Source organism: Macaca nemestrina, chromosome 8, assembly GCF_043159975.1.
Source record: "Macaca nemestrina isolate mMacNem1 chromosome 8, mMacNem.hap1, whole genome shotgun sequence".
Classification (NCBI taxonomy): Eukaryota; Metazoa; Chordata; class Mammalia; order Primates; family Cercopithecidae; genus Macaca; species Macaca nemestrina.
The window spans coordinates 46,276,388-46,301,591 of NC_092132.1; the positions used below are offsets into that span (position 1 = coordinate 46,276,388).

General features: G+C 36.8%; 1 protein-coding gene across 9 annotated transcripts in view; it reads right to left on the minus strand.

Annotated features, from left to right (window-relative positions):
• The window catches only part of LOC105476071 (vacuolar protein sorting 13 homolog B), an 859,286-nt gene that overhangs the window by 711,347 nt on the left and 122,735 nt on the right, over window positions 1-25,204 (minus strand). For all 9 annotated transcript variants that reach the window (XR_003016738.2, XM_011731700.3, XM_011731704.3 and 6 more), the window contains 2 exons: window positions 20,471-20,640; window positions 11,765-11,959 (listed from right to left, as the gene is read on the minus strand). Coding sequence is in view for 8 of the 9 variants with exons in the window: in XM_011731700.3 (XP_011730002.2) it covers window positions 11,765-11,959; window positions 20,471-20,640 (365 nt within the window). In the remaining variant the exon portion in view is untranslated. The remainder of the gene's footprint in view (window positions 1-11,764; window positions 11,960-20,470; window positions 20,641-25,204) is intronic.

A 25,204-nucleotide genomic window follows, 5' to 3' on the forward strand; every position in this document is an offset into this window, starting at 1 on the left:
AAAGGTAGATAAAACCACAAAGATGGGGAAAAAACAGAGCAGAAGAGCTGAAAATTCCAAAAATCAGAGCGCCTCTCCCCCTCCAAAGGAATGCAGATCCTCACCAGCAACGGAACAAAGCTGGATGGAGAATGACTTTGACAAGTTGAGAGAAGGCTTCAGACGACCAAACTTCTCCGAGCTAAAGGAGGAAGTTCGAATCCATCGCAAAGAAGCTAAAAACTTTGAAAAAAGATTAAACGAATGGCTCACTGGAATAACCAGTGTAAAGAAGTCCTTAAATGACCTGATGGAGCTGAAAACCATGGCATGAGAACTACATGATGAATGCACAAGCTTCAGTAACCAATTCAAATAACTGCAACAAAGGGTATCCGTGACTGAAGATCAAATGAATGAAATGAAGCAAGAAGTTTAGAGAAAAAAGAGTAAAAAGAGACGAACAAGGTCTCCAAGAAATATGGGACTATGTGAAAAGACCAAATCTACATCTGATTGGTGTACCTGAAAGTGACAGGGAGAACGGAACCAAATTGGAAAACACTCTGCAGGATATTATCCAGGAGAACTTCCCCAACCTAGCAAGGCAGGCCAACATTCAAATTCAGGAAATACAGAGAACGCCACAAAGACACTCCTCGAGAAGGGAAACTCCAAGACACATAATTGTCAGATTCACCAATGTTGAAATGAAGGAAAAAATGTTAACGGCAGCCAGAGAGAAAGGGCGGGTTACACACACAGGTAAGCCCATCAGACGAACAGCAGATCTCTCAGCAGAAACTCTACAAGCCAGAAGAGAGTGGGGGCCAATATTCAACATTCTTAAAGAAAAGAATTTTCAACCCAGAATTTCATATCCAGCTAATCTAAGTATCATAAGTGAAGGAGAAATAAAATCCTTTACAGACAAGCAAAGGCTTAGAGATTTTGTCACCACTACGCCTGCCCTACAAGAGATCCTGAAGGAAGCACTAAACATGGAAAGGAACAACCGGTACCAGTCACTGCAAAAACATGCCAAAATGTAAAGACCATCAATACTAGGAAGAAACTGCATCAACTAACAAGCAAAATAACCAGCTAACATCATAATGACAGGATCAAATTCACACATAACAATATTAACCTTAAATGTAAATGGGCTAAATGCTCCAATTAAAAGACACAGACTGACAAATTGGATAAAGAGTCAAGACCCATCAGTGTGCTGTATTCAGGAGATCCATCTCACATGAAGCAGCACACATAGGCTCAAAATAAAGGGATGGAGGAAGATCTACCAAGCAAATGGAAAACAAAAAAAGGCAAGGGTTGCAATCCTAGTCTCTGATAAAACAGACTTTAAACCAACAAAGATCAAAAGAGAAAAAGAAGGCCATTACATAATGGTAAAGGGGTCAATTCAACAAGAAGAGCTAACTATCCTAAATATATATGCACCCAATACAGGAGCACCCAGATTCACAAAGCAATTCATAAAGAGACTTACAAAGAGACTTAGACTACCACACAATAATAATGGGAGACTTTAACACCCCACTGTCAACATTAGACACATCAACGAGACAGAAAGTTAACAAGGATATCCAGGAATTGAACTCAACTCTGCACCAAGTGGACCTAATAGACATATAGAGAACTCTCCACCCCAAATCAACAGAATATACATTCTTCTCAGCACCACATCACACTTATTCCAAAATTGACCACATAGTTGGAAGTAAAGCACTCCTCAGCAAATGTAAAAGAACAGAAATTATAACAAACTGTCTCTCAGACCACAATGCAATCAAACTAGAACTCAGGATTAAGAAACTCACTCAAAACCGCCCAACTACATGGAAACTGAACAACCTGCTCCTGAATGACTAGTGGGTACATAACGAAATGAAGGCAGAAATAAAGATGTTCTTTGAAACTAATGAGAACAAAGACACAACATATCAAAATCTCTGGAACACATTTAAAGCAGTGTGTACAAGGAAATTTATAGAACTAAATGCCCAAAAGAGAAAGCAGAAAAGACCTAAAACTGACACCTTAACATCACAATTAAAAGAACTAGAGAAGCAAGAGTAAACACATTCAAAAGCTAGCAGAAGGCAAGAAATAACTAAGATCAGAGCAGAACTGAAGGAGACAGAGACACAAAAAACCCTTCAAAAAAATCAATGAAGGCCGGGCGCGGTGGCTCAAGCCCGTAATCCCAGCACTTTGGGAGGCCGAGATGGGCGGATCACGAGGTCAGAAGATCGAGACCATCCTGGCTAACACGGTGAAACCCCGTCTCTACTAAAAAATACAAAAAAACCCAGCCGGGCAAGGTGGCGGGTGCCTGTAGTCCCAGCTACTCGGGAGGCTGAGACAGGAGAATGGCATAAACCTGGGAGGTGGAGCTTGCAGTGAGCTGAGATCTGGCCACTGCACTCCAGCCTAGGTGACAGAGCGAGACTCCATCTCAAAAAAAAAAAAAAAAAGAGAAAAAAAATCAATGAGTCCAGGAGCTGGTTTTTTGAAAAGATCAACACAATTGACAGACCACTAGCAAGACTAATAAAGAAGAAAAGAGAGAAAAATCAAATAGATGCAATAAAAAATGATAAAGGGGATATCACCACCAATCCCACAGAAATACAAACTACCATCAGAGAATACTATAAACACCTCAAATAAACTAGAAAACCCAGAAGAAATGGATAAATTTCTGGACACATACGCCCTCCCAAGACTAAACCAGGAAGAAACTGAATCCCTGAATAGACCAATAACAGTTTCTGAAATTGAGGCAATAATTAATAGCCTACCAACCAAAAAAAGTCCACGACCAGATGGATTCACAGTCAAATTCTACCAGAGGTACAAGGAGAAGCTGGTACCATTCCTTCTGAGACTATTCCAATCAATAGAAAAAGAGGGAATCCTCCCTAACTCATTTTATGAGGCCAGCATCATCCTCATACCAAAGCCTGGCAAAGACACAACAAAAAAAGATTTTAGACCAGTATCTCTGATGAACATCGATGCAAAAATCCTCAGTAAAATACGGGCAAACCGAATCCAGCAGCACATCAAAAAGCTTATCCACCATGATCAAGTGGGCTTCATCCCTGGGATGCAAGGCTGGTTCAACATATGCAAATCAATAAATGTAATCCAGCATATAAACAGAATCTATTACTTCTTAAACCCTCTCAACCTAGTTTTTGTTTATGTGTCTACTGAAACAAAACAAAATTCTGGATTAAAGCCGATACTACCTTTACGTTTTTCTCCTATGGAGGAAAAAAAAAAGTATTTTCTCTTGATTTTATTTCCACTAGCAATTTAAGCAAGTAAAACTATCAGTAACACTCTGATTTCATTTTCACCACCCAGAATTTTAAAAATAAGAATAGTGACATGCTGTCACTTACATTATTCAAGAAATGAAACACTTCAGAATACATAAAGGATGTTTGCAACTTAACAACAAAAAGACGACCCAATTTTAAAATGGGCCTAAGACTGGAATACATATCTATCCAAAGAAGATATACAAATGACCAAAAGGTAATAAGCACATAAAAAAATGCACAGTAGCATTAGTCATTATGGAAATACAAATCAAAACCACAGTGAGATACCACTTTAACAACCACTAAGGTTGCTAAGATCACAAAGACAGACAATAACAAACGTGAAAGAGGAAGGAAGTGGAAAAAGAGAAACTCGCACTTATCAGTGGGAGGATAACAAAACAGCCATTCCTTAAAAACCGGTTTGCCAATTCCTAAAAATATTAAAAATACCATATGACCAGGCAACTCCAAACCTAGGTATACCTAAGAGAAATGAAAACCTATGCTCACGTAAAAATTTAGACATGAATATTCATAGCCGTATTATTCCTAATAGCCAAAGAGTGGAAACAACCCAAATGTCCATCAATGGATAAATGAATAGATAAACTGCAGTAGTATACCCATGCAATGAAATATTATCATTCAGGCATAAAAATGAAGTACTTTTTATAGGTCTTACATTTAGGTCTCTGTTCAATTTTAAGTATTTTTTTTTAATATGGTGTTAAGTAAGGGTCCAACTTCATTCTTTTGCATATGCATATCCAGTTTTCCCAGCACCATTTGCTAAAAAGACTGTCCTTTCCCATTTAACAGTCTTGACACTTGTCAAAAATCATTTGACCACATACACAATGGTTTATTGGTGGGCACTGCATTCTTTTCCACTGGTCTATGTGTCTGTTTTTACACTAATACCACACTGCTTTGATTACTATAGCTCTGTAGTAGCTTCTGGAATCAGTAAGAGTGAGTCCTTCAGCTTTGTTCTTTTTCAAGATTGTTTTGGTTATTCGGGGTCTCTTGAGAGTCCATATGAATTTTAGGCTGAGTTTTTCTACTTCTGCAAAAAACATTGGAATTGTAATAGAGATTGCACTGAATGTGTAGAATGGATAGCATGGACAATATTAAGTCTTCCAATTCAAAAAGATGAGATGCATTTCCATTTATGTATATCTTACTTCCTTTCAGCTATGTTTTGTGGTTCTTATTGTAAAAGTCTCTCACTTCCTTGGTTAAGTTAATTCGTAAACAATATACCTCTAAGAAAACAGAGCAAAAACCAACTACAGCCTACAGGCCAAATCCCACACACTGCTTGTTCTGGGATAGCCTACAAGGAAAAAATAATGTTTACACAAAAACATTTATAATCAACGTGGTGGGAACAATAAGTTGAAATCCCAATTAGGTGAAATGTTGGCCCTCCAAAAAGAATTCCATTCTTCTCATTAATAAAACTGTATTACCTGGCCGGGCACGGTGGCTCATGCCTGTAATCTCAGCACTTTAGGAGGCAGAGGTAGAGGTGGGCTGATCATGAGATTAGGAGTTCGAGACCAGCCTGGCCAACATAGTGAAGTCCCGTCTCTACCAAAAACACAAAAAATTAGCCAGGAGTGGTGGCATGCACATGTAATCCCAGCTACTCGGGAGGCTGAGGCAGGAGAATCACTTGAACCAGGGAGGCAGAGGTTGCAGTGAGCCAAGATCACGCCATTGCACTCCAGCCAGGGCAACACTGCAAGACTCCATCTCAAAAAAATAAATAAAAGAAAAATAAAACTGTGTACTACCCAAAAACTGTACTCAATTATTACATCTTGAATATTATAAACTCAAAATTTGTAAAATTTGTTCTCTCTTGTCATTTAAGTTCCTACCTAATATCCTCAATTTTGCCACTTGGTCTACAAAGACTAAAATATATACTGAGCCTGCAGGCAAAATTTTGCTGACCCCTGCTGGAGGGTATACACAGAAAATTGGAAGAAATGGGTGATAAGGTAGATGTGCTTTCAAATGTATTACCTGCTGCTACTTCCAAAATAAATATGCCAATTTATGTAACCATAAAATGTGTATGAAAATAGTATTTCCTCCAAATCCCTTGGGATTTTTTTGAGGTCAAAAATTAACAGATCCAAAGAATCCAAAGGGTTTTCATCCTACTCTAACTCCTTATTCTGTCTGAAGTATGTATTGTAGCTGATCCTTATGAATAATATGGCCTTAAAGTTATATACTATTCTACAAATTACACAATGCAGTCGCATTACCAAATGTTCTACAGATGTTTCAAATATCAGATGCCTTGAAACTCTTAGCTACTCAATACCATACATATTCAAAGGATGGGTTTGCCAGATACATAAAGAGGACTTGGTAAGCCATAAGAAAGCGTCATGTCTCAGGGAAAGGAGGTTGAAGAGATGTCAGGCAAAGCATACAAAATTTCAATTAGATAGGAAAAATGAAGTTAAAGGATCTATTGTACAACATGAAGACTATAGTAAATAACAATGCATTCTATTAAAAAATCAATGACAGCAGATTTAAACTGTTCTCACCACAAAAATGATAAGTATGTGATATATATGTTAGCTAAATTGAGCTATTTCAAAATGTACACATATTTCAAAACATGTTATAAACAATAAATACATACAATTTTGTCAATTACAAATAAAAGGAATTTTTCATCTGCATATTTTCCATATAGATCCATGCCAACTCTCCCAATTGGTAAATTTTATTACATGAAGTGGGAATTATGAATCATTTAATCATATAGCCAATACAGTCAAGGTTAAGTATACAAAATTAAAACTCAAGCATTTAAATATTTAATTGAAAATTACATATGAACTAAAATGCCAAACACATGAATCCTCCACTGTACTACTGTAACATAACACTAAAACTTTAAAAACTTCCTCAAAGGCTACTGAAATCATCCCAAGTAATATGAACTGCTATAAACTTTATAGCAAACTGGTAAATGGAGTCACATCACAATAGCCATATTAAAAAAAAAAAAAAAAAAAACTCTACCAAATCCTGAAAGTATTAAAATATCCTGTGTCACAGTAGAAGTACGAAAATGAAATGAAATATTCAAGACAGGATTCAAGGCTTTATTTTCATAAGTATTTACTATTCCTGGCCGGGCGCAGTGGCTCACACCTGTAATCCCAGCACTTTGGGAGGTCGAGGTGGGCAGATCTACTTGAGGCCAAGAGTTTGAGACCAGCCTGGTTAACATGGTGAGACCCTGCCTCTACTAAAAATACAAAAATTAGCTGGGTGTGGTGGTGCACACCTATAATCCTAGCTACTTGGGAGGCTGAGGCAGGAGAATCACCTGAACCTAGGAAATGGAGGTTACAGTGAGCCGAGATTGTGCCATTGCACTCCAGACAGAGTGTGACTCTGTCTCCAAAAAAAAAAGGATTTAGTACTCTTAACACTAGTGAATGGTTTTCCTACACACATTATGCTATTCCCACTTTGCCTAACACTTCACTTGTTGAGACATTAAACTTAACCATTATGACTGTATTCAACCAGGCCAAAATATAAAAGAAAACTAGACAGCATGTGTAGCAAAGGCCCTTTATCCAAAATATAACTATATCGGCAGTACACTGTAAATAACTTTTACATTACACTGGAAATATGAGTTTTAACATATTGACAAGTAGAAATGGTAAAGAACTATTCCAATAAATTTTATGTCAGTATGGATGGTGACTATAGTGACAACCAATGGTTTTGGTGAACATCCTCCTTCTGTATAGAGACACACTTTATTTATCTATAAGCCGAATGTCAATGTGTTATGTTGACTGCATATTAACTGATACTTGCATATATTGGGTTAAATAAAATATATTATTGACATGAAAAAACAAAGCAAATATTCTTAACATTGTAATCTGATACAAAGGTTGTACCAATATTTTTTAAAATTGTCCACTTCTATGTATTAATTATGACAATAAATTAAAAAGCTTAAGTATAAAGCATTGAATCTGAAAATTGTAAAGTATACAGCATTGTAAAGTATAAAGTACATTTATAATCTTTATATCTAGGTTTTAAAAATATCTCTGCTACTCTCCATATGACATAAAACATTATGGTAGATCACTAAAATAATGGCCCCAATGAGTCACACTTCCCTCTGTCTACACCCTTTTGCAACATGATCTGTTGTTCTTCCACCAAAGGAGTCAGCCTTGAGAAAAAAGGCTTTGCAAAAACAACCAAGAAAACATGTTCTTCTAGTCTGCATGGTTTGACAACAGTCTAATGTTAATATCTTACATTTATATATACCTGCAGGTGATCTAAAACTGGTATCTTGAAATTGGTTTATTTCTGCGTTATAGATACACAAATACTTAAAAACTTTAAAACTTCAAATAAACTAATTAGGCCAAGAGCCTATTTGTGAAGTCCTCTAATCTTTTGATACATTACATGAAAAGCAGTGTTTCTTAGTACTTTTTTTTTTTTTTTTTTTTTTTGAGACAGGGTCTCACTCTGTTGCCTAAGCTGGAGTGCAGTGGCGCCATCACAACTCACTGCAACCTTGACCTCCTGGGCTCAAGCAAATCTCTCACCTCAGCCTCCAAGGTAGCTGGCACTACAGGCATGCAACCACAACGCCTGGCTAATTTTTGTATTTCTTGTAGAGATCAGGTTTCACCACTTTGCTCAGGGGGGTCTCGACCCCCTGGGCTCAAGTGATCCACCCACCTGAGACTCTCAAAGTGCTGAGATTACAGGTGTTAGCCACCATGCCCAGCCAGTACTGATTCTGAAATTCAACTTTTTATAGTTTTCTTTTGCTCACAAAACAGAAGTGATTGTGTACACACTATTTCTACTTAAACCATACATCCCTGTTTGCTTAGCTAAAACATGTATTGTTCAACATTTGAGGTTATTGTTTGTACATACCTGCATTGGATGTCTTACTTATTTTTTAAAAAATGAAAGAACTGGGAAAAGCTACCAATAATTCACTTTACATAACCAGATAGACATATCCAGGAGATACTGCAAGTTCCACATCACCACAATACAACAAATATCACAAAAATTTTTGGTTTCCCAGTACATATAATAAAAGTTATGTATACATTTATACTGTAGTCTATTAAGTGTGCAATAACATTATGTCAAAAAAAAAAAAAAAACTTATATACCTTAAATAAAAAGCACTTTGTTGGCTGGGCACAGTGGTTCACACCTGTAATCATAGCACTTTGGGAAGCAAGGCTCAGGAATTCGAGACCAGTCTGGGCAATGCGGTAAAACCCCATCTTACCAAAAATATAAAAAATTAGCTGAGCATGGGGATATGCACCTGTGGTCCCAGTACCTGGGAAACTGAGATGGGAGAATCGCTTGAGCCCAGGAGGTGGAGGTTGCAGTGGGCCAAGATCGTGCCACTGCATGCCAGGCTGGGTGACAGAGTAAGACCCTGCCCCCACCCCTTACAAAAAATACTTTATTGCTAAAAAATGCTAATGACCATCTCAACCTTCAGCAAGTAATAACCTTTTTGCCTTGATGTTCATGGCTGCTTACTAATCAGGATGATGGTTGCTAAAATTGGTGGGGGTAGCTGCAGCAATTTCTAAAAATAAGATAACAATCAAGTTTGCCATACTGATTAACTCTTCCTTTCATGAAAGATTTCTCCATAGCAGGCAATGATGATTAATTGAGGTTTGATGGCATTTACCAGTAGTAAAACTTCTATCAAAATTGGAGTCAATCCTCTCAAACCATGCCATTGCTTTATCAACCAAGTTTACAGAACTTTTTAAATTCTCTGTAATCATTTAACAATACTCCCAGCATCTTCCCCAGGAGTAATTGCCATCTCCAGCAATCACTTTCTTTGCTTATCCATAAGAAGCAACTCCTCCTCCATTCAAGTTTTATCATGAGATTGCAGCAATTCAGTCATATCTTCAGAAACCAATTCTAGTTCTCTTGCTGTTTCCATTACATCTGCAGTTACTTCCTCCATGGAAGGCTTGAACCCCTCAAAGTCATCCATGAGGACTGAAATCAACTTCTTCCAAACTCTTGTTAATGTAAATAGTTTGACCTCCTTCTATGAATCATAAATATTCTTAATAGCATAGCATCTAGATTGATGAATCTTTCCAGAAGGTTTTCAATTTGCTTTGCCCAGGTCTTTCAGAAGAATCACTATCTATGGTAGCTATAAGCCTTACAAAATATATTTCTTAAATAATAAGACCAGAGTCAAAATTACTCTTGATCCACAGGCTATGGAATGAATATCATGTTAACGGCATGAAAACAACGTGCATCTCCCTGTACATCTTCATCAAAGGTGTAGGGTGACCAGGAGCATTGTCCGTGAGTGCTAATATTTTAAGAGGAGTCTTTTCTGGGCAGTAGGTCTCCACAGACTTAAAATATTTAGTAAACCATGCCGTAAACAGATGTACTATCATTAGGCTTTATTGTTTCATTTATAGAGCATAAGCAGTGAAGATTTAGCATAATTCTTAAGGCACTTTGGATTTTCAGAATGGTAGATGAGCATTATCTTCAACTTAAAAAGTCACCAGGTACATTAGCCCCTAATGAGAGAGTCAGCATCTTGCCCTCTCACCCAGGCTGAAGTGCAATGACCTGATCTTGGCTCACTGCAACCTCTGCCTCCCAGGTTCAGGCAATTCTCCTGCCTCAGTCTCCTGAGTAGCTGAGATTACAGGCACACACCATCACGCCCAGCTAATATTTTTGTATCTTTAGTAGAGATGGGATTTCACCATGTTGGCCAGGCTGGTCTCAATCTAATGACCTCATGATCCGCCCGCCTCAGCCTCCAAAAGAGCTGGGATTACAGGCATGAGCCACCGTGCCCGGCCGCCTTTTGAAGTTTTGAAGCAAAGCATTGACTTCTCTCTAGCTATGTAAGTCCTAGATGGCATCTTCATCCAAGAGAAGGTATTTCGTCTACATTGAAAATCTGTTTAGTGTAGCCACCTTCATCAATTAATTGAGCTAGATATGGATAACTTGCTCTAGTTTCTAGGTCAGCACTTGCTGTTTCACCTTGCACTTTTATGTTATGGAGATGGCTTCTCTTACACTTCATGAACCAACCTCTGCTAGCTTCAAATTTTTCTTCTGCAGCTTTCTCAAGTCTCTCAGCATTTATAGAATTGAAGAGAGTTAGGGCCTTGCTTTTCATTTAAGGGAATGTTGTAACTGGTTTGATCTGCTATCTGGACCACTCAAACTTTATAACAACAATAAGGCTATTTCACTTTCTTGTCATTCCTGTGTTCACTGGAGTAGCACTTTTAATTTCCTGGAGACTTTTCCTTTCAATTCACAACTTGGCTGTTTTGCAAAACAGGCTTAGCTTTCAGGCCTCATCTTGGCTTTTGACACGCCTTCTTCACGATGCTTAATTATTTCTAGCTTTTGATTTAAAGTAGAGTTATGGGACTCTTCCTTTCACTTGAACATTTACAGGTCATTGTAGGGCTATTAATTGGCTTAACTTCAATATTGTTGTGTCTCAAGGATTAGGATAAGGGAAGGAGAAGGGGGAACTGGTCAGTGGAGGACCCAGAACACACACAACATTTACTAAGTTCACCATCTTAAATGGGTGCACTTCTTGGTACCCAAAAAACAATTACAATAGTAACATCAAAGAACAGTGATGACAGATCACAATGCTAAAATAATAATGAAAACTTGTGAAATATTGGGAGAATTACCAAAATATGACACAGAGACACAAAGTGAGCACGTTATTGAAAAAATGGCACCAAAGCTTTGCTTAATGCAAGACTGCCACAAACCTTCAATTTGTTAAAACACACACACACACACACACAATATTACTATGAAGTACAATAAAGTAATGCATGATAAAATGGCATATGTCTGTATATAAAACAAATTGTCCTTGCATCAATAAATTAACATGAATTAAATAAGGTGACAAAAAAAGTTTTAAGCCCTCTTTATGTCTCATTATGCCTCACATAAATGCTCCCTTCAAAAAAGCATGAGTCTTCAAAGCATCCATATTAAACTGAGTGCTCTTTCACATTGCTTATAAAAATTACCATCAATGATAAGTAAAATCATTCAAAAGTTATAATTAACTATTCATTTATAAATATCAAGCTACTAATCTCACAAAATTGAGAAATCTTTAAAATAAGTATATTTTTATTACTTATTTTAATTTATTGGAATAAATAAATCTTATTTCTTATTTAAATCTTACCTTTTAGAGTACTATTTCTCTGAAATTACAACATCAAGAAAAAAGAAACTTATGTGATGATCCCACAGCCAAACCCATGCTAACAAACAAGAAAATTCACTTTTCATACCTTAAGATAGCAGTGTACATAACAATAATGAAGCAGGTTATCAGAAGGCTGAGTAAGGCTGCTGACCACATGCACCAACTGTTCAGCATACATCGGCACCGAATGTTCCACATTAATTTTATCCACCAATATTCGAATGGATGGCAAAGGCCGAAGAGACTGGAAGTTTGTAGTGTTCATGAAGTTACTTGAGTTCTAGAAAATAAAAGTGTTCACTTTATATTTTAAAAGTGGAGCAGTGACTGAGTTGCAATTCCCTCTATACACGCTTCAGATCTGCACATTTGCAGTGATATCCAATCAATCTAGAAATGATGCCTTTCTATAGAACTCTCTTGCCATAACCAAATAACAAATGTCTTTCTATATATATTAAATATGTCCCAGACTTCAAAGAATGCATATTTTTTGCAAATTTATCATTGCCCTTTCAGTTCAAGTTTTTTTCTTTTTCAGTCAACTAGAATAGTATCACTACATGCCTCAGTATGATGAAGATATTGTATTAAGCTTAATTATTCCAAAATGGATCTATATATCCAAGAGTCAGCATATTTTATTTTAATCTCTTTTATTCACATTTAGCTGACTAAGGAACTAAATGGACTATACCACACTATGTCAAAAACATTCACCATAAGCAATGTTTGCAGGAAAGAAAAATTCCTGATCTGTACCATATCTACTAACAATACACATGTTAAGGGCTCACAAAGTCCTAAGAATCTTGAGGATGGCACAGTATTCTCAGTTTTACAGAATCTTTCTGAGCTTTCAAATAAATACAGGTAAGTTTCAAGATGTCCAGCGTATGTACGCTGAGTGGCAAATGACCCATCCTAGAACTCACTCACTCACTCACTCCCTTAAAATGCTCTACCTGTGGTTCTCAATGAGGAACACCATGACTTTCCATCCAGAAGAATAAGAAAAAATGCAAGAAGAGCAGTTTCATTGCTTTGTCTGTCTTTCATTGTTACAATAATATTGGCCTTTAGCAGGTATTGGCCAAAGATGGTAAATGCTACATAATAATTCTCCAATCCAAAAAACCAAAAGTGCCATTACTGAGAATCACTGTGCTTAAAACTAAGTTGAAAATACAATCCTGATTTTTTACTCATTACCAATAATTTTAAAACCACCATTTATTTAGGAATTACGTTGCTTTTTTAAGTGATTTTCTTGGGATTACTAAAAATAACACAGAATAAAGCACACAAATCTGAAGGTTAGAGCTGAATGAATTTTTACATCTGTAACCACCACCCATCTGAAGCACCCTACAAGGCTGTGCCATGTCCCTTTCAAGGCAATACTAAATCCTCAACAGACGTAGCTAATCACTTCAATCGCCACAGATTAGTTTTCTCTTTTCTTGAACTTCATATAAATGAAATCACATGGTATATAATTTTTCACTCAAGATTACACCTGTGAGAATTATCTGTGTTGTTCTTTCTTTCAGTTCACACTTTTATCATTATGAAGTGGCTCTCTTTATTTCTAGTAATACTTCTTACCTTAAAATCAACTTTATCTCTTAGTAAAACAGCCAGGCTATCTTTCTTTTGGTTAGCATTTAAATGGTATATTTTTTCCATCCTTTTCCTTCAAACCTGTATCCTTACATTTTCCAGTTTCACAATTTAATTTGGTGCTTTTTTTAATGGATTGAGGTCTCTCTGGAAATCTTCCACCTTTTTGCCTTTTTCCTTAAGCAATTAACCATAAAGTCCATGTCTAACAACTCTAATACCTTAATCATCTCTAAGTCTATTTATATTACTGATTTTTTATATTTAATTCAATTGGTTCTATTTTTAGTATACCTCATAATTTTGTATCAAGCAGATAACATCATGGATAAAAAATTATAATGGCTTTGATAATGCTATCTTCCCCTAAAGTAAGTTAACTATTCTTTGGCAAGCAAACAGAATACAAGTATATCATCATGGTCCTATTCAGGACTGGAATTAGGCTTTCTTAGACTAATCTATTTCAATCTGTATTTATTCCTACGGTGTGGCCCTTATAAGGTCTCAAAGGAAGGCCCAGGTGCTAACGTGGCAGTGCCTGAACTCTAATTGCAGATGCACAGTACCATGCAAATAGTCAAATTTATACTTTGCTTTCTGCTGGGTTTCCTGAAGTCTTGCATTACACACGGGCAGCTTAGGAACTAGCCAACAATCTAAATGAAATTTTATACAAATTTGTGGGCTGCCATCTGAGTAAGGCCTCCTTGTTAGCATTTTTCCCTTTGACAGGCATACTGGAAGAGCAGACACGGCGAACAAAAGAATCTCTAAGCTTGAAGGTATCTCAGTAGAAATTGCCAAAACTGAAAAGCAAACCCAAAAAACCCCAGAATATTTAAGAACTGTGGGACAACTACAAAAGATGTAACATACACGTAATAAGAATTCCACAAGAGAAGAAAAGAGAGAAAGAAACGGAAGAAACATCTGAAACAATAATGACTGAGAGTTTCCTCAAATTAATGTCAGACACCAAACCAGAAACCCAGGAAACTCAGAGAACACCAAGCAGGATAAACGGAAAAAAAAAAAAAAAAAAAAAAGTCCCACACACAGACACATCATTTTCAAATCACAGAAATCAAAGATAAAGTCCCCCAAAAAAATCCACAGAAAAAAATACATCTTACTTATAGAGGAGCAATGATATGAATTACACTTGACCGCCACTCAAAAATGACGTAAGCAAGAAGAGAGTAAAATAAAGTATTTTAAGAGGAAAAAAACCTACAAACCTAGAATTCCATACTCCATGAAATTATCCTTCAAAAGGAGAAAAAAAGACTTTCTCAGACAAAAAAAAAAAAAAAATTCAGAGAATTTGTTTCCAGTATATCTGCCTTATTAGAAGTGTTAAAAAAAATTCTTCAGAGAGAAGAAAAATGATAAAGGTCAGAATTTCACATCTACATTAAAAAAAAACAGCATCAGAAAAGGCAAAAGGTAAAAAAAAAAAAGACTTTTAATTTTTATTATTCTTAATTGATCTAATAAATTTGGTCAAAATAATAACAGTAATATGTATTTAATTATGTATGATTGTGTGTAGCAGGCTTATGAATGCTTACATAAAAGTAAAATGAATTACAGCAATGATACAAGAAACAGGATGGCAGAATTAGTATTTCTTTTACTATAAGAAACTCTGACTACCTGTAAAGTGGTATGGTGTTATTTGAAAGTGGACTTGAATTAGCTGTAAAAATATAATGCAAATTCTAGGACAAACACTAAAAAGAAGTATAACAGGTAGGTTAATAGAGGAGAGAAAATCAAATAATATGAAATGCTCAATTAAAACCACAAAAGGCCAAAAAAGAGTGGAAGATAAAATCAGGAACAAATAACAAGGGCAAAAACTAGAAAATGGCAAGAAGTATGGTTGATATTAGTCCAATTATATCAATAATAACTTCTTATCAATGGTCTAAATGCATCAATTAAAAGACAGATTGTCAAGGCAGCTAAAGATACAAGACCCAACTATATATTGTCTACGAAAAAAAACCTACTTTTTAAAAAAAAATTTCATATGTACTTATTTGAGACAGGGTCTCACTCTGTCACCCAGGCTGGAGTGCAGTGGTGCAATCATGGCTCACTGCAGCCTCAACCTCCAGGGCTCAGGTGATCCTCTCAACTCAGCCTCCCAAGTAGCTGGAACTACAGACACACACCAGCATGCCTAGCTAATTTTTGTATTTTTTTGTAGAGACAGGGTTTCACCCAAGTTGGTCTCAAACTTCTGGGCTCAAGCGATCAGTCCACTTCTGCCTCCCAAAGCGCTGGGATTACAAGCATGAGCCACCACACCCAGTCAAAACCCACTTTAAATATGAAGACATGTGTAGATTAAAAGAAAATAGAGAAACACATACCATACTAAAACTAATCAAAAGAGAGTGGAATGGCTATATTAATTTCAGACAGAACAAAAATCAGACCAGGGAAAGCAATCAGAGATAAAGAAGGGATTAAGTAATGATAAAGGTGTCAATTCTGTAAAAAGACATCGGTCCCTAACATGGATGTGCCTAAAGACACAGTGTCAAAATACATAAAGCAAAGAGTGATAAAATTTCAGGGAAAAAACTCGACAAACCCACTATTTTAGTTGGAGACTTCAATATCCCTCTATCAGATATAATTAGTTCCAACAGACAGAAAATCAGTAAGGACATAATTGAATTTATAATCAACCAGATATAATACACATCAGTGGACTGCTTCATACAGCAACAACAGAGTACACATTCTTCTAAAGCTTACATAGAATAGTCACCAACACAGACACATTCTAAGCCATAAAGCACACCTAAACAAATTTAAAAGAAATCATACAATGTCTGCTATCAGACCATAATGGAATTAAACTAAAAATCAGTAACATAACTAAAAAATGTCAAAATATTTGGAGATTTAAAAACATACTTCTAAAGAACACAAGTCAAAGAAAAAATCTCAAGAGAAATAAAAAATACTTTGAATTAAATGAAAACAAAAATCCAACTTATCAAAATTTGTAGCGTGTAGTGAAAGCAATGCTTAGACGGAAGTTTATAGTATTGAGTTCATATATTACAAAAAAGGAAAATCTAAAATCAATCACCTAAGCTTACACTTTAGGAAATTAAATAAATCCAAAATAAGAAGAAAAGAATTAAAATCAAAACAGAAATCAATGAAATTGAAAACAGAAAATCAACAGAGAAACAAAACCAAAAGCTGGCTCAATAAAAATCAGTATAAGCCTCTCTAGCCAGGTTGAGAAAAAGAGTAAGAGGATACAAATCCTAATGTTAGAAATGAAAGAGGAACATTGTTACGAATTCCAAAGACACTAAAATGATAATTTTTAAAATACTAAAGACAGGCCAGGTGCGGTAGCCCACGCCTATAATCGCAGCACTTTGGGACGCCAAGGTGAGCAGATCACCTGAGGTTGGGAGTTCAAGACCAGCCTGACCAACACAGAGAAACCCCGTCTCTACTAAAAATACAAAATTAGCCAGGCATAGTGGCGCATGCCTGTAATCCCAACTACTCAGTAGGCTGAGCAAGGAGAATCGCTTGAACCCAGGAGGCAGAGGTTGCTGTGAGCCGAGATCATGCCATTGCACTCCAGCCTGGGCAACAAAGTGAAATTCCGTCTCAAAAATAAAAAGAAAGAAATACTATAAACTCTATGCCTACAAATTTGATAACCTAGATGAGATGGACCAATTCTTAAAAGATACAAGCTGATGACCTTGGGTATAGTGATGACTTTTAGATATAACACCAGAGGCACAATCTATAAAACAAAGAATTGATAAGCAGGACTTCACTAAAATTTCAAAATTTCTGCTCTGCAAAATACAAGAAAATTAAAAGACAAGCCACAGATTGGGGGAAAATATTTGCAAAAGACCTATCTGATAAAGGACTGTTACCCAAAATGTACAAGGAATCCTTAAAATTCAATATTAAGAAAACAAACAACTCTTAAAAAATGGGGAATAGATCTGAAGAGATACCTCACCAAAGAAGATATACAGATGGCAAATAAGCATATGAAATGATGTTCCACACCATATGTCATCAAGGAAATAAAACTAAAAACAACGAGACACCATTACACATGTCTTAGAATAACAAAGAACCGAAGCACTAGCAACATCAAATGTTGGTAGGGCTGTGTAGAAACAGGAACTCTTATTCACTCCTGGCAGGAATGCAAAATCATACTGCCACTTTGGAAGACAATTTGGCAGCTTCTTACAAAACATGCCCACACCAAAACTTGCACATGGATGTATATGCCTGTTTTACTCACAACTCTCAAAACTTGAAAGCAACCAAGATGTCCTTCAGTAGATGAATGGATAAGCAAATTGTGGTACATCCATAATGGAGTATTAGTAAGTGCAAAGAAGAAATCAGCTATCAAGTCATGAAAAGCCAAAGAGGAACCTTAAATCCATATTACTAAGTAAAAGAAGCCAATGTGAAAAGGCTACATACTATATGATTCCAACTATATGACAGTCTAGAAAAGGCAAAACTGTGAGGAAAGTAAAAAGATCAGTGGTTGCCAGTGGTTAGGGAGAAGAGATGAATAGGCAGAGCACAAAGAATTTTTTGGGAATTGAAACTACTCTATGTGATATTGCCATAGTAGATAATTATACATGAGTCAACACTCATAGAACATAAAACACCAAGAGTGAACCCTAATATAAACTGTGGACTCTGGGTGATAATGATGTGTCAATATAGGTTCATCAATTATAACAAATATACTATTCTGTTGAGGGATGTTGACAATGGGGGAAGCTATGTATGTGGGGGGTGAGTTTATGAAAAATCTCTGTACCACTTTCACTCTGCTTTGTGAATCTAAAACTACTCTAAAAAATAGTATCTATTTAAAAAAATCAGATGATAGCAAAAACAGAAATTATAAAATGCAGACAAATTTAAATGTCTCCAGTGAAATTTTCTCTACATGATCTCTTAATCATAATACACTGCCATACTTAATTATGAGTGGCCAATAGGGAGCAAAAATAAAGTTAATGCATATAGCTAATTCCTTCACATAACTTCTTCTTTACAGTTAGGACACTTTTTATTTCTATGGTCATCACTATCAGCGGACACCAACCTTTTTGGCATCAAGGATTAGTTTCATGGAAGACAATTTTTCCACAGGAGAAGGGGTATGGTTTCAGAATGAAATTGTTCCACCTCAGGTCATTAGGTATTAGATTCTCATAAGGAGTGCCAACCTAGATCCCTTGCATGCACAGTTCACAGTAGAGTTTGTGCTCCTATGAGAATTGAATGCCGTCGCTGATCTCACAGGAGGCACAGCTCAGGTGGTAATGCTCGCTCACCCACCACTCACCACCTCCTCTGAAACTCGGCTCCTAACAGGCAACTAACCAGTATTGGTCCACATCTCAGGAGTTGGGGACCCTGATCATTATACGAACATCAAAAGAAATATATCCCAAAAAAGAGAGATAGGCCGGGTGTGGTGGCTCATGCCTGTAATCCCAGCACTTTGGAAGGCTGAGGCGGGTGGATCGCCTGAGGTCAGGAGTTCAAGACCTGCCTGACCAATATGGTGAAACCCTGTCTCTACTAAAAATATAAAAATTAGTCGGGTGTGGTGGCATGCGCCCATAGTCCAAGCTACTCAGGAGTCTGAGACAGGAGAGTTGCATGAATCCAGGAGGCGTAGGTTGCAGTGAGCCGAGATTTCACCACTGCACTCCAGCCTAGGCAACAGAGCAAGAGTCCGTCTCAAAAAGCAAACAAACAAATAAGGCCTTGTATGTATAAGTTAAATTCAGAAAGCAACACATTGTACACGGACCATGAACAAATATTAAGCATTCTCAACAATTATAGCAGACATCACTCAGTTCCTAATACATGCAAAATAGTTTACATACATTATTTCAATGAATATTTAAAATAATCCTAGGAGCTAAGTACTGTGGTGGGACTGGTCTGTACCAGCATCCTGATAATGTTATACAAATCCATGCCATGAAGGCAATACTCAACCACAGCAGATCTTGGTAGAATATCCTGTGATACCCTAAAAACAGAGGATAATATGTGGTCTTGTGAGGAGCTGCTAAAAGAGCATTTCTCATTCACCTTCCCATCTTGAGAGAGGCTGCCATGAAACAGTGTCTCATCAGCATTCCTCATTCAGCTGAGTTATGGGCTTTCGACGTATGCTAAGCTACACCACTGCTTAGCTGCAGTATGAAACTGAATTGTTGCCAACAGGGTACCCCACGATATACCAATAGAAGTCATTTGGCCCTTTGGTTACAGGTTGTCCTATGGAACAAGGGACAGGGGAGCTTGCACCATTACTGACTTTGCTTCTGCTGTCTATGTAAGTAATAAACTGTCTGAATCTAGGCAGGCTGACAGTTTTACTGGCTAAAACTAAAATAGTCAGTCTGCTTGAAAAAATATAATTGTTCTCTTTCTGAGAAGAGGAAAACAAGGCTTAGAGATATAAAGTAATTGTCTGTGGCATTATAGCTGGTATACGGTCTGACTTCTACACCCATATTCTTCAACATTTCTTTATACACCCTCAAGCTCAAGTTTATTTTATTAAAAATATAAATTTAAAATTACATTTTAAAAATTAACATAGTTAATTTTTAGTTCATAGTTACATTGCTTTTACTTCATCATGGATAACTATATAAGCAGACACTTCTATCTTTTTCTTTTTTTTTTTTTGAGACAGGGTCACACTGTGACACCCAGGCTGAAGTGTAGTGGCGTGATCATAGTTCACTGCAGCCTCAAACTTCTGGGTTCAAGCAGTCCTCCCACCTCAGCCTCCTGGAGAGCTGGGAATACAGGCATGTGCCACCATGCCTAACTTTTTATTTTATTTTATTTTATTTTATTTTATTTTATTTTATTTTATTTTATTTTAGAGACAAGGTATTGATTGCTATGTGGCCTAGGCTGGTCTCAAACTCTTGGCCTCAAGTATGTATCCTACCCCAGCCTCCTGAATTTCCAGGATTACAGGCTCAAGCCACTGTGCCCAGCTGCAGATATTCTTTCAATAAATGACAAAAAAAAAAAAAATCCATATATGAGGGGAAAAAATATAGCAAATCACAAAATATACCTTTTCTCCCATAATGACAGGTAGCAAATGGTCCAGCAAGTTGAATTCAGCCATGGAAATTGTGCAGGTACATTTGAGGAGAGTAACACTTGTATGTCGAGTAGGAATATATTCCTCTAGAAAAGCTACCTCTTCAGGATTCAGTATTGTTTCATTTTCATCCTTAATATCTAAAATTAAAATGATAAAAACTTAATAAAGAATATTTTTAAATAATTAATATTCTTAAACAACTAAAAAATGAATGAGTTCTCCAAACTATAAGGTCAAATCCTGTTTTTCTTTTCAACAATGAAGCAGGTATAAAACAACAAGTTACCTTTAACAAATGTAAGTTACACTATTCTCGAATGTAAATGTATGTCTTCGTTATTTAAAAATTTACCAGTTTTTTATTTTAATATATCTTTAAGAAATCCCCATTTTCTTTCTTTAAAAGAATAACAGCTTTTGTTCATTAAAATATCATTGAGATAATGAAAAGGCAAGACACAGACTGAGATAAAATATTTGCCACAGACGGATGGGGAGGGGGAAGATCCAGCTCCATGAGGGACTTGTATCTACAGCATATTAAAAACAAAAATAAAAAACCTTCTAAAAATTGTTAAGAAATAGACAATCTCACACCTGTAATCCCAGCATTTTGGGAGGCTGAGGCAGGTGGATCATCTGAGGTCAGGAGTTCGAAACCAGCCTGGTCAATATGGTGAAACTCCATCCCTACCAAAAATACAAAAATTAGCCAGGGATGGTGGCAGACACCTGTAATCCCAGCTATTCAGGAGGCTGAGGCAGGAGAATTGCTTGAACCCAGGAAGCAGAGGTTGCAGGGAGCTGAGATCACACCATGGCACTCCAGCCTGAGCAACAGGAGAAAAACTGTCTCAAGAAAAAAAAAAAAAAAAAAAAATTGACAATCTTTATTCTGAGATTGTGTTTTTCTATAATTTCACATTAAAATATTATTTATCTTATAAAAATAGACAATAAATGGGCAAAAAAGACTTGAATAAGCAAAAGATGGTCTATCCAGTGGCCAAAAATGATACCTAAAGCTGGTGCTCAATGAGCCTAGGGTATTTGGGGTATAAATAAGTATAATAAGTAGGGGAAGGCATCCTACTAGTGTAGATCGCACTATTGCACTCCAGCCTGGGCGACAGTGTAAGACTTCGTCTCAAAAAAAAAAGAAGTATGTGCCTGCATTGAGGCACTCGATATCATTAGACATCAGGTAATTGCAAGTAAAGTCACAGTGTGATAGCACTACATACCTACTAGAATGGCTAAAATGAAAAAGACTGGAGAATACTAAGCATAGAGCAAGCACACAAAGCAAAGGTCAGCAAACTTCTTTAAAGTGAGCCACCATGCCCAGCCAGTGGTTTACTCCTGAGGTCAGAATAGTAACCAGAAGAGGACACAATGGAGACTTCTGAAGTGCTGGTAAGTTTCTGTTTCTTAAACAGTTAGTTACATAGATGTGGCTAAGTTTGCAAAATTCGGCTGGACACAGTGGCTTACGCCTGTAATCCCAGTACTTTGGGAGGCCAAGGTGGACCTTGGACGGATCACCTGAGGTCAGAAGTTCAAGACAAGTCTGGCCAACATGGCGATTCCCCATCTCTACTAAAAAAAAAAAAAAAAATTAGCCAGGTAAGCACACCTGTAATCCCAGCTCCTCAGGAGGCTGAGGCAGGAGAATCATTTGAACCCAGGAGGCAGAGATTGCATGAGTCAATACTGTGCCACTGCACTTCAGCCTGGGCAACAGAGAAATCCCTCACAGACTGTGTAGGATAAAATGTTAGAATATTATCCAAACGTAGAAAGGAGTATGAAAATTTGCTAAGGTGGCATAAGAGAGACATGTCATATTGTAAGTTATACAAGAAGGAGAAAAAAACTGTTCGAACAATTCTTAAGTTTATTCAAAGAAATAAAATGGCTTAATTTTGAATATTCCTTTTAAAATTTTTTCATTTCTCTATACATTTATAACCAACAGTAAGAGAATGTTTAATGTTTTGACAAGAATTTCTAAAGATTGTGCAACAACTTAATTCTTCACACTGATAAAGATCACTTTGCACGATCTTTTTATAGTCCCAAGCCATCACGGCAAGTGAGGACTGCACGTATATTAAAATAAAGTCAGTTAGAAGGTTCTTTATATACATCACATTTTTGAGATGACAGACTGCTTCAAAACTTCAAATACAGATTACACACACACACACACACACACACACACACACACACACACACACAGAATACATCTACTGTGGCAGAGATTGCTAATTGCCCAGGAGTATTCATTTTCTCCTTCTTTCATTTAGCAATAAAACCCTCTGGATTCGAGTCAGGTATATGGACTCCTCCTAGAGATTACCTTGCAGTTAGGTGCAGGGACATGTCACTATTTTGGTCAATGGGATGAGAATGCCATGTCCTTAAAATGAGACTAGACCAGGCGCGATGGTTCACGTCTATAATCCCTGCACTTTGGGAGGCCGAGGTGGGTGGATCACTTGAGGTCAGGAGTTCAAGAGCAGCCTGGCCAACATGGTGAAATCCCATCTGTACTAAAAATACAAAAATTAGCTGGGCATGGTGGCAGCCGCCTGTAATCCCAGCTACTCAGGAGGCTGAGGCAGGAGAATGTCTTGAACCCGGGAGACAGAGGTTGCAGTGAGCCGAGATCGTGCCACTGCACTCCAGCCCAGGCAACAGAGCAAGACTACTTCTTAAATAAATAAATAAATAAATAAATAAAACTACATACCTTCCTTTATGCTCTTGTTCCCCCTTCCTCCTGATTAAAATTACACACTGTAATGGTGACCCAATAATTGACCATGTATATATGGCATATCTCTGGGGTTGGCAGAACAATAAAACAGAAGGAATCTGGGTCTAAGACAATCCCATAAAACAGTCTCCCTGGAATAATGACCAACTTGGACTTTTACATGAGAAAAATAAATAGTAGATCTATATTAAAAGAATCAAGGGCCAGCACAGTGGTTCATGCCTATAATCCCAGGGCTTTGGGAGGCCAAGGCAGCATTATTTGAGCCCAGGAGTTCAAGATAAGCCTGGGCAACATAGTAAGACTTCATCTCTACAAAAAAAAAAGATTAGCTGGGCATGGAGGTGCACATCTATGGTCCCAGAAACTCAGGAGGCTGAGGCAGGAGACTCACTGGATTTTAGGATATCAAGGCTACAGTGAGCCATGATCACACCACTGTATTCCAGCCTCGTTGACAAAGCGAGACCCCATCTCAAAACAAAAACAAAACGAAACAGCCAACCCAACATTCCATTAGAGATACATGTAAATGAAAGTTATAATGAGGTTATTTCTAACCTAAGCAAATGTTCCTTCAAAACCAAAATGAGTAACTTCTCCCTCCAATATAAAGGTTTACCACAGAGTTACAGTAATTAAGTCAGCATGGTACTGACAGTGGGAAAGATCATAGGTCTATTAACTGAAAACAAACTAGAGGACTGAGAAACAGACCCACACAAATATGCTCAATTGATTTTTGACAAAGGTACAAAACCAGTTCAGTAAAGAAAGGATGGTGCTGGTGCAACTGAAAATTCAAAGACACATAAATAAACCCCTATCTAAACCTCACTCCTTAAGTAAAAAATTAATTCAAAGTGATGACATACTTCAGCATAAAATGAAAAACATTAAAACTTTTAGATTAACCCAATTTTTTAAATGAGCAAAAGACATATGCAGTACACTGAAGAAATAAAAATGGCAAATAAGCACATAAAAAGATGTTCAACATCATTAGCCAATAAGGAAACACAACTTTAAAACCACAATGAGATGGCAGATTGCTAATTAAAACTACACATCTATCAGAATGGCTAAAATAAAAAACAGTGACAAAACAAAATGCTGGGAAGATGTAAAGAAGCTGGATCACACAGTCATCATTGGATAGGGATGTAAAATGGTATGGCCACTCCTGAAAACAGCCTGGTAGTTTCTTGAAAAAAAAATAATAAACATGCAACTACCCTATCACCCAGCAATTGCACACCTGGGCATTTATCCTGAAGAAATGTTCACACAAAAACCAGTACACAACTGTTCAGAGCAGCATTATTTGTAATAGCCCCAAACTAGAGTAATCCCAAATATTCTTCCATAAGTGAGGGAATTAACAAACTGTAGTATATGTATACAAGGGAATACTACTCAGCTGGAAAAGAAACAAACTACTGATACATGCAACAACTTGAATGAGTCTCCAGAGAATTATGCTCAGCAAAATAAGTCAACCTCAAAAGCTTACATACTGTATGATTTCACTTATTTAACATTTTTGAAATGATAAAATTTTAGAAATGTTATCCCTAGCCCCTGGAAAAGAGGGAGGAGAAAGGAACATGGTAGGGAAGTGGGTGTGGTTGTAAGAGAGCAACATGCCAGATCCTTGTGGTATTGGAACTGCTCACTTTCTTGACCATGGTAGTGAACACACAAACCTACAAAGGTGATGAAATTGTATACAACTTAATACACATACACACAAATGAGTACAAGTAAAACTAGGAAAATCTAAAATTTTTAAATGAAAACATATGCCAACCATACTATTTACTATTAAAATAATAAGTTAATAATAAGTTAATATTAAAATAATAAGTTAAACTTACCAATGACTTCCCATCACATTTAGAATAAAATCCAGACTACGT